This window comes from Populus euphratica, unplaced genomic scaffold, assembly GCF_000495115.2.
Source record: "Populus euphratica unplaced genomic scaffold, PopEup_1.0 scaffold86.1, whole genome shotgun sequence".
NCBI lineage: Eukaryota > Viridiplantae > Streptophyta > Magnoliopsida > Malpighiales > Salicaceae > Populus > Populus euphratica.
This window is the reverse complement of record NW_011499880.1, coordinates 18,875-29,050: the sequence shown is the minus strand read 5'-3', so window position 1 is coordinate 29,050 and position 10,176 is coordinate 18,875. Positions and strand designations below refer to the sequence as shown.

General features: G+C 35.7%; 2 protein-coding genes across 2 annotated transcripts; one reads left to right on the top strand and one right to left on the bottom strand.

Moving 5' to 3' along the window:
- LOC105129137 (G-type lectin S-receptor-like serine/threonine-protein kinase At4g27290) lies at positions 1-4,031 on the top strand. The gene is made up of 7 exons (XM_011031078.1): positions 1-1,608; positions 1,817-1,948; positions 2,135-2,295; positions 2,367-2,577; positions 2,675-2,912; positions 3,029-3,179; positions 3,357-4,031. Exons 1-7 carry the CDS (start codon positions 336-338, stop codon positions 3,660-3,662), a joined length of 2,472 nt encoding a protein of 823 aa, XP_011029380.1. The 5' UTR covers positions 1-335; the 3' UTR covers positions 3,663-4,031.
- Positions 4,032-6,431: 2,400 nt separating this feature from the next.
- Positions 6,432-10,176, bottom strand: LOC105129136 (G-type lectin S-receptor-like serine/threonine-protein kinase At4g27290). The gene is made up of 7 exons (XM_011031077.1): positions 8,582-10,176; positions 8,270-8,389; positions 7,993-8,150; positions 7,707-7,917; positions 7,352-7,589; positions 7,112-7,262; positions 6,432-6,995 (listed from the first exon to the last, which is right to left on the bottom strand). Exons 1-7 carry the CDS (start codon positions 9,870-9,872, stop codon positions 6,690-6,692), a joined length of 2,475 nt encoding a protein of 824 aa, XP_011029379.1. The 5' UTR covers positions 9,873-10,176; the 3' UTR covers positions 6,432-6,689.

The following is a 10,176-nucleotide window of genomic DNA, read 5'->3' as shown; positions in this document are numbered from 1 at the left end:
TTCAACATGGTATTATATCATATTGTGAAGGGAAGATTCTATGATTTGTTGCATTACAAAGGAGGAGTAATACATTTCTAAAATGTGATATTTCAACTAATGAGGGCAGAAACAGTGCATCTGTCATTTGATCACAGCATTGTTCAACACCAGGATTTTAGATCCCATAATTAGGACAAATTTAGCTGTTCCTGGAAGGGAACGAGTATCATGTTGCAAGTTTGTGTAAAATACACAAGGATTTTGCAAAGTTAGAGTATTATTGGTCTAGACTAGTGGTTATCATGTGCAATATAGAAAGCGAAAGCACAGAATGAAACCTACGGGGAAAATCAATGGAAAGATTTAGAGTTATCGTTTTGTGCACTTTCCTCTTGATTTCCGATCTAAAAATCTCTGCCATATCGGACACTCTTGCTCCTGGCCAGTCCATAAAAGATGGAGAATCTGTAGTTTCAGCCGATGGAAGCTTTGCGCTGGGACTTTTTAGCCCAGGAAGTTCAAGTAATAGATACTTGGGGATATGGTACAATAAAATAACCCCTGGAACTGTTGTTTGGGTGGCCAACAGAGAACAACCACTCGTGAATCGGCTAGGAGTCTTAAATGTAACTGGTCAAGGAGTTCTCGTTCTGTTCAATAGCACTAATTATGCTGTTTGGTCATCTAATGTCTCAAGAACTGCCCAGAACCCTGTTGTACAGCTCTTGGATTCGGGAAATCTTGCCGTGAAAGATGGAAATGACAGCAACCCGGATAACTTCTTGTGGCAAAGCTTTGATTATCCGAGTGAAACCTTACTTCCAGGCATGAAGTGGGGAAAAAATTTGGTGACTGGTCTTGATAGGTATATATCACCTTGGAAGAGTGCAGATGATCCTGCTCGAGGTGATTTTACATTTCGGTTGGATCCTCGCGGATATAACCAGATGCTGCTAATGAGGGGTCTTACAATTTTATATAGAACTGGCATATGGAACGGTTTCCGTTGGGGAGGAGTCCCCGAAACGACATCGAATACTGTTTACGGAGAACAATTTGTTTCAACTGCCACCGAGTCCTATTACACGTTTGATCTTCTAAACAGTTCAGTTCCATCAAGGTTGGTGATAAATCCTTCAGGCATACCACAGCGTCTCACATGGATAACTCAAACTAATCTTTGGGGATCTTACTCTGTAGTGCAGATTGATCAGTGTGACACTTATTCCTTGTGTGGTGTCAATGGTATTTGCAGCAACAGTAATGAAGCCGTCTGTTCCTGCTTGGAAAGTTTCATACCAAGAACTCCTGAGAGCTGGAATAAACAAGAGTGGTCTGGTGGTTGTGTTAGACGAACTCAGCTTGGTTGTAAAGATGGAGATGGATTTCTGCAACTCACTAGTGTCAAATTGCCAGACATGACTGATTCCTGGGTGAATACTAGCATGAGCCTAGTTGAATGTAGGAATATGTGCCTTTCAAACTGCTCGTGTGTGGCCTATGGAAATTCAGATATTAGAAGAGGAGAAATTGGCTGCTACCTTTGGTTTGATGACCTCAGGGACACTAAACATCTCCCGCTTGGTGGGCAGGATCTATACATACGAATGGCTGCTTCAGAACTAAGTATGTTTCCTTACTTCATCATATTTTTAGTCTTTCTTCTGCTTTATTTTCTTTTTAGGAACTACTTATGGTGCGAGCTTCTAAAACTAATTTTGAATGATGTAAGAACAGGATAAATCTTGCAAGTTTGGAGTCATCCAATGACAGCTTATATTCGAACTTGTCAGGCTGTCCACTTAATATGTCTTCTACTCTTCCGAGGTTTCAGGTAGTTATGAAAAGAAAAGTTCGAGTAAGAGGAAGCGACGGAGGATCATTATTGGCACATTGATTTCTGCTGTGGTGTTGCTTGTATTAGGATTCATGTTGTACATGAGGAGAAGAAGGAAGACTAGACAAGGTAAAAAAAGGTTGTTGATTTTGTATCACAAATTAAGCAGGATTAGCATGCAAATAAAGGATTAAATGACATCAAATGCCAATTTCGTAACAAACTTGACTGTGGATACCGAACCTAATTAAAGATTTAACTCATTTTGTTTCTAATGAATAATTGTTAACGGCTGATTAATCTTGAACTATTTAGCCTACACGTCAAGCATCCGCATTGATAATTTGAAGGATGAGAGCGGCAGGGAGGATGATACGGAATTACCGGCATTCGATTTTACTACTATAAAGAATGCCACAGATTACTTTTCATACAATAACAAACTGGGAGAAGGTGGTTTTGGACCTGTATACAAGGTAAAATTGCAGCATACTGCCAATATAAGTTAATTCAAGGGTGCGTTTGTTGACTTTTGTTGAACATTCAGGGCACATTGACCGATGGACAAGAAATAGCAGTGAAAAGGCTTTCGAAGAATTCTGGACAGGGACTGAAAGAGTTCAAAAATGAAGTTATATTGATTGCCAAACTTCAGCACCGCAATCTTGTAAAGCTTCTTGGTTGTTGCATTGAAGGAGATGAAAGAATGTTAATCTACGAGTACATGCCAAATAGAAGCTTGGACAACTTTATATTCGGTTCGTTCTGCTGTAAACATGGATATTTCGTCTGTTCTCCTTGCATTATAGTTTCAATAAGTCATGATTGGACTAATTTTGTCGGGGATTTTTTCAGATAAAAAAAGCAGAAACCTACTTGATTGGCAAACACACATGAACATAATTGGCGGCATTGCAAGAGGGCTTCTTTATCTTCACCAGGACTCTAGATTGAGGATTATCCATAGGGATCTCAAAGCCAGCAATGTGCTTCTAGACAATTCTATGAACCCAAAAATATCAGATTTTGGCATGGCCAGAATATTTGGGGGAGATCAAATAGAGGCCAATACTAGTAGGATCGTGGGAACCTAGTATGTATACCAGCACTTTGTTGCACCATACATTCTGTTTTCCCTCTTCTTTTCTTTCAGCGGCCAAGAAAGAAAATGAAATGAAGTTTAATTTTACTTTTCAATGTTGTTTCCAGTGGCTATATCTCTCCCGAGTATGCAGTCGATGGGCTCTTCTCAATCAAATCTGATGTCTTTAGCTTTGGTGTTCTAGTACTCGAGATAGTGAGTGGGAAGAAAAACAGAGGATTTTACCACCCTGATCACAACCACAACCTTCTAGGGCATGTAAGTATAAATAGTGATATGAAAGATGTCAAGTTGCATTTTCTATTCTGCTAAGATCTCTCCAAATGATCTAACATGTTTTTGGCAATGTTTCTTTACTTTTGTTTTTTGGGAATTAGCTCAATTCCAGTAGTAGGAGAACGAATTTGACGAGCTTAGTCTTCTAATATGTTGCAGGCATGGAAACTGTGGAATGAAGGGAGGCCAGTGGAGCTGATGAACATAACGATTGATGACTCTTCTTCTTTATCTGAAATCCTAAGACACATTCAGGTTGGTCTTTTATGCGTGCAACAACGACCCGATGATAGGCCAAGCATGTCAACTGTGGTAGTAATGTTGAGCAGTGAGATCTCACTGCCTCAGCCAAAACAGCCTGGTTTTTACACAGAAAGAAATTTTCCTGAACCGGAGACTTCATCAAGCAGTATTCGATCAGCTTCTAGGAATGACGTCAGCTTCACAATGTTTGAACCGCGGTAGACATTACTTGACAAAAAAAGACTGTCCTCTAGAACACATCGTTCCCTGTTGTAATCTCCAACAAAAAACTGAAAGTATACAACTTCTCTTTTGCAGCAGCAAAAACAAATGATCGTTATATCGTCTTCCTGAAAGAAATTCTCATTTTAATTTCTATGATCGAAGAACTTGTTCTATTTGATGCTATATACCTGGGGTTGGGGCATAGCAACTGTATCTTAGGCTTTGTTTCTTCTCCAGAGATGGAACCGCAGATTCTTTGCTGTGTTTTACTTCTTTTTTCTTAGCTTTTCATTTGTATACAGAATATTTTTCTTGCAGCATGTGTAAATGATATATTCTTGGCTTAAGTTTGAGTTTTGGAAATAATTTGAGCATAAATCCCCATTTTAAGCATATAATGTCAAAAGAAATCAGATATTTCTTGACTTAACTAGGAGATTTCTTGCTTTCTGTCCAAGCACCCCTGCTAAGCTACTACCTAACCCAAATTCCGTGTTGACTAAAGAATCAAATTTAACAGACAGCGTTCTAGTTTCTAATTAGTCAAGAATAACAAATATACTAAAGGAGTAATTTCCCAGTAGCCATAGAACGTCTATGGCATTAGCTAAAAAAATTGGTTGCATTTGACTAAGAGTGTTATGGTATTTTCAGTGCTGTAGTCATTATTGATTTATTCAGGTACTTTTATCCATTCAATATTTTAATAATCAGTAAAATAACTACAATGCCTTCAAGAATTTTAAAAAACAATTATTTCAGGTAGAGATATTTAGATAATTTTTTTTATACACCATATAATTACACTTGTACCTTTATATTCAAGAAAATTGATTTGGTAGAGATATTTAGATAATTTTTTTTTAATTTTTGATTTGGTCGAGGGTGATGACATAATTTAATATTAAAATAAAATTTTTTAATTAGAAAAAACTAATAACAAGTGCACAACATGTTTTAGCACTTGGGAGCCTCTATATACTTCATGCGACGCATGTGGAAGTTCTGGATGATGAAAAATAGACTTCCACAATATCATTTTATTTCTCGCCATCTCCTCTTCCTTAATAGGAGGAGGCGTATGTGGTCAAAATATGATTAGTTTATTGTGGATGACCCTTTTGTTTTTGTATCCATTCGTTTCTCTTTCCTTACCCAAAAAAGCATTATAATATTCATTATTATTGTTATTTTAAATTCAATCATTTTAGTTTTAATTTTAGTATTTTTGTTATTTTTATTTTTGTTGAAATTTTATTTATTTTTAATTTAATCAATGATTTCTAATTTGTATATATAATATGTTTCATTCGATTCCTCTACTTTTAATTTTAAATTTTTTTGTTTTTTTTGAAAGTTTTTATTGCTTTCAATTTTATCTTTGAAAACATGTTTAAGATTTTTTTTTTGTTTTTTCAATGAGAATAATACTGATTTCAATTCGGTTCCTTTTTTTTTTATTTATTTCTTATTGTTTTCCTTAGTTTTTTTGTCAAAGTTTTTATAATTTTCAATAATAATAACATTATTATAATTAAGTTTTTATAGTAATGATATATCATATTACTAATAATAATAGTAGTAGTAATAATAATAGTTGTGATGATAATATTTATAACAACAATAATAATAATAATAAAAATAAATAAATTTTAATATTGGATCAAATATATTGTTTTTTGTACGATGATTAAGGTATTGTTTGACAAAATAGTAACAATTATTTTTTAAGATATTTTTTTTAATGCATTAAAATAATATTAATTTATTTTTAAAAATTTATTTTTGTTATCATTATATCACAATGATTGAAAAGAACAAAGAAATTATATAAAGCAAAAAAAAAAAAGTTATTGTTTTAATAAAACACGACCATACAGCATAAATAAACACATTCTAGAACGTTTTTGGAACTATGTTTTAAATGTTGTTTTGTTAAATTTCAAAAAAAATTGTTTGTTTTAAATTATTTTTTAAATATTTTGGAATATTAGAAATAATTTTTTACAAACATTATTAAAAAAATTACTACACTCTTAAATAATACCTAATCAATTTATTTGCTGCTTTAATTTGATAGTACTCCTGATAAAAAAATCATTTTAATATATTTAAAAAAATTACTACACTATCTAATCAATTTATTTGCTGCTTTAATTTGACAATACCAGATAAAAAAAATTATTTTAACATATTTAAAAAATTATTTAAAAAAATTACTACACTCTTGAATACAATCTAATCAATTTATTTGCTGATTTGACAATGCACCCTATAATAGAGTTTATCTATACTCATTACTACACTTTTAAAAATTACGTATATTTATCTCTGTGTTTTACTTTAATATTTTATTTTCAAGTTTGCTTCCTTTTCCATACCTGACCCCTCACAATCATCCTCTCTTTTCATCTAACAAATAAATGAAGTGGAAAGAAATATTTAAATTCCGAACTAACAATATGGGGCTTGATCAGATTTGAAAAGTCTCTCATGCAACCTGAATCCATGGTTAACAACTTGTACAAAACAACAGATGGAAAAGAAAGAAATTTATCTGAGCTACCTGGAGGGATTAAAAAATTGATCACTCGACAGGTTGTTCAATTGACAAGGAGCAGTTGACTGTCTTCTTCAAGTGTCCAAAGGTCTACCACGTGAATCTGCAAAGACTTTCTTCAGGTGTCTGCCTCCTGTACAAGTTCTTGTTATACCAGGTACGTGATGTCAGTTTCTGATATACCCATGCCACACAGTTTCAACAAATTAAGCAAGAAGCTTTCGGTCAATTTGATTCAAGAATTGAAAAGAAAAGACACAGTTCAAGGATTTCAAAAACCATATCATACATATTTTCGAATAACAAGTAGCAGAATATATATATATGTGTGCGTATATAATCCTAAGTAAGATCTAAATCCCTGTACAGATAACCAGAAAATCATAACAGTGTTGACACAGAGAGATTATCACTGCATGAATGATTTTCTTTCGTAAAAAGTATTAGATATTTTAACCCCATTTCTACCGTGGCTCTAATAATGAAATGGTGATTTCGTTTTTTGTTGACGAATCATTCTTGCTTGCGGAACATTCTGCTTCAACTACGTTCCTTTCTGTGAAAAAACCAGGTTGCTTTGGTTGTGGCAACATCGTGTCACTACCAAACATGAGAACCACTGTTGACATGGATGGCCTGTCGTCAGGTCGTTGCTGCACACACAAAAGAGCCACATGAATGCATCGCAGCACTTCAGAAAGAGCACAGGATTCACCTAGAATATCATCAATTAGTTCCAGTGGCCTCTCTTCCATCCACAATCTCCAAGCCTGAAACACATGAACAACATATACACGTCAGTTTGTTCGATCCCATTCACATATTTCCAGGCCATGAATATTATTAGTAGACTTTGGAGAGCTCATCTACAGCTCCCTGTGCGTACATGTCCAAGAAGATTGTGTTGATGATCTGGATGGTTAAATCCTCTGTTTTTCCTTCCACTCACTATCTCTAGTACTAAAACACCGAAGCTAAAGACATCTGATTTCACTGAGAAGAGCCCATCAATTGCATATTCAGGGGACATGTAACCACTGCAAAAAAGAGGAAGATTTTAATAATAAAAAAATAAAATATTAGACATAAGCCATGGAGAGGTTATGGTAGCCTAGGCATACTTAACTATGTTCCTACAACTTTTTTCGTATTTGCCTCGGTTTCATCTCCGCCACACATTCTAGCCAAGCCAAAATCTGAAATCTTTGGGTTCATATTACTATCTAGCAAAACGTTGCTGGCTTTAAGATCTCTATGGATAATCCTCAGTCTAGAGTCTTGATGAAGATATAGAAGTCCTCTAGCAATTCCATTGATAATGTTGATGCGGTTATGCCAATCCAGTTCTTTCCTTCTTGATTCATCTGGAGAATTTCTGATGGAAGTTATATTTTATACCTAAATTCTCATGCCAAAAAAACATAAAAATATGAATAACATAGATTATGATAGAACTGCTGTCACGCTGAGGAGATTCTAACCAAAAATGAAGTAGTCCAAGCTTTTATTGGGCATGTATTCGTAGATTAACATTCTTTCATCTCTTTCGACGCAACAGCCGAGAAGCTTTACAAGATTGCGGTGCTGAAGTTTAGCAATTAAGATTACTTCATTTTTGAACTCTTTCAGTCCTTGTCCAGAATCCTGTGAAAGTCTCTTCACAGCAATTTCCTGCCCCTCGTTCAAATTTCCCTGAAAGAATCACAAAAACACAAATTCGCTTCGTAAAATTTAATATTAGAGAACATAAACTTAGCATGATATTACCTTATAAACAGTTCCGAAACCACCCTCTCCAAGCTTCTTGTCAATCGAAAAGTTCTCTGTGGCTTTAATAATAGTTTTCATATCAAATATTGGCAGCTCCATGACTTCGTTTTCATCTTCATCATTGCAATCTTTTTCCAGGCTATTTTTCGTCTTCGCTGTAAGAGAAGCAGATTTGATTGCACCAATATTTCAAACATAATGACTTAACCATTTGACCTGTTTTATCCTTCACATATTGCAATGTAGATAACACGCACCCACAACTAAGACTTACCTTTCTTTTTCCTGATGTAGAAGATTAATCCAATTGCAAGCATTGCTATGAAAATAACAGAGCCAAATATGATTCCCAGTAGCTTCTTGTCATTGGAGCTTCTTTTTACCCCAATATTCCCTGAAGCAAAGAAAGAAAAAACAGAATTAGTTAGCCAATTTTCTCCCTGTTTCTGCAAGTTTGACCCTTGGCACTGCTTCTGCAAGGGTTTCTCAGCTAATCATTATCTCAATAGAATGTATAAAATATGGTCAATTGGAATGCTATAATCAATTCTAGAGAGTAGGAAGAACATCAAGGAAGGATGGATACCTAGTTCTGAGGCAGCCACTCGGATATAGAGGTCCTGCCCACCATCAGAGAATTCTCTTATGTCAATCAAGTCACTAAACCAAAGGATGCAACCACTTCCTCCTCCTCTGACATCTGAGTTCGCATATGCCGTGCAAGAGCAATTGTTAGAACACAATTCGCCACATTTCTCAGGTCCAATGCTCTTATTAACCGACGCATAAGTCGTATCTGGCAATTTCACTTCTGCGTGCTTCAAAAACCCATCTCCTTTATCACAATCCAACAGAGTCCTTCGAGCACATCCATCAGACCAGTCTAGGAAACTCCAATCTCGAGGAGACTTGGGTTCAAATCCTTGCAAGCATGAACATACAGGAGATTTGTCAATGTTACAACTAGCATACGCACCGCAAAAGGCATAATTGTCACATTGATCAACTATCACTGCATAATAAAGCACCCAACTATGCGACCTATCAATCCAGGTGAAGCGCTGTGAAACACCAGACGCATTCAGTACCATCCTTGAAAAAACGGAACTGTTCAGTAGCTCATATTTGTAATAAACGTATGTCTCATTTGATACAAATTCGTATGTGTATACTGGATTTCTCACCATTGCTTGAGCCCCAGTCCAACGAATGCCATTCCATGACCCTGCTCTAAACTGTATTGCAGACCCTTTCTTAAGGACTAACTGTGGAACCCCATGAAGATCTATCCGAAATGTAAAGTCACCATGAGCAGGATCATCCGTGCTTTTCCAAGATGATAAAAACCAGTCGAAACCAGAAGCCAAGTTTCTTCCAAGCTTCATGCCTGGCAGCAAGGTATCACATGGATAATCAAAGCTCTGCCATAAATACTTATCTGGGTCGTCATCATTTCCATCTTCCACCACAAGGTTACCAGACTCCAAAAGCCTTGCATCTGGAATATTCTCTGCACCTCTTGATGTATTTGATGACCAAACAATTCCTTTTGTGCTATTAAGAAGAACAAGATTTCCTTGTGCAGTAACTTTTAGCACGCCTAAATGATCAAAAAGTGGTGCTTCTCTATTAGCTACCCACACAACAGTCCCCATGGATATCTTCTTGTACCAAATTCCTAAATATCGATTTCTTGAACTACCTGGGCTGAAAAATCCAAGTTCAAAGCTTTCACCTGGTGAAACTATCGTCTGGCCATCACTGATGGGTTGGCTAGGAGTTACAGTGTCCAGAGTAGTAGAGGTTCTTATGCTGGAGAGAACAAAAGAGCACAAGAAAAGCAGTCTTTCCAAAGATTTTTTTGTGGTTCCTTCCATGGTAGATTGCTTCTGTTGCGAGACAGAATCACGTGTATTCAATCTGGACTTGGGAAAATGATCAACTGAATTGTAGCCTGCGCATTAATGGCGTGAAGGTGTTCGGTCCAATTTTGAAAGATATTCGAAAATATAATGAAGTTAGCTATGATTCATGTGTTGGAAAGTCTTAGATGTCTTTTTCTTGTATTTTCACATTTTCACTCGACACATTTCAGCATGGACGACAACAATGAATTTATCTTCTTGTCCTTCAAAAAACAAAAAACTGTAGGCTAAAGGTTGCGGATAGATTGTCTTTATA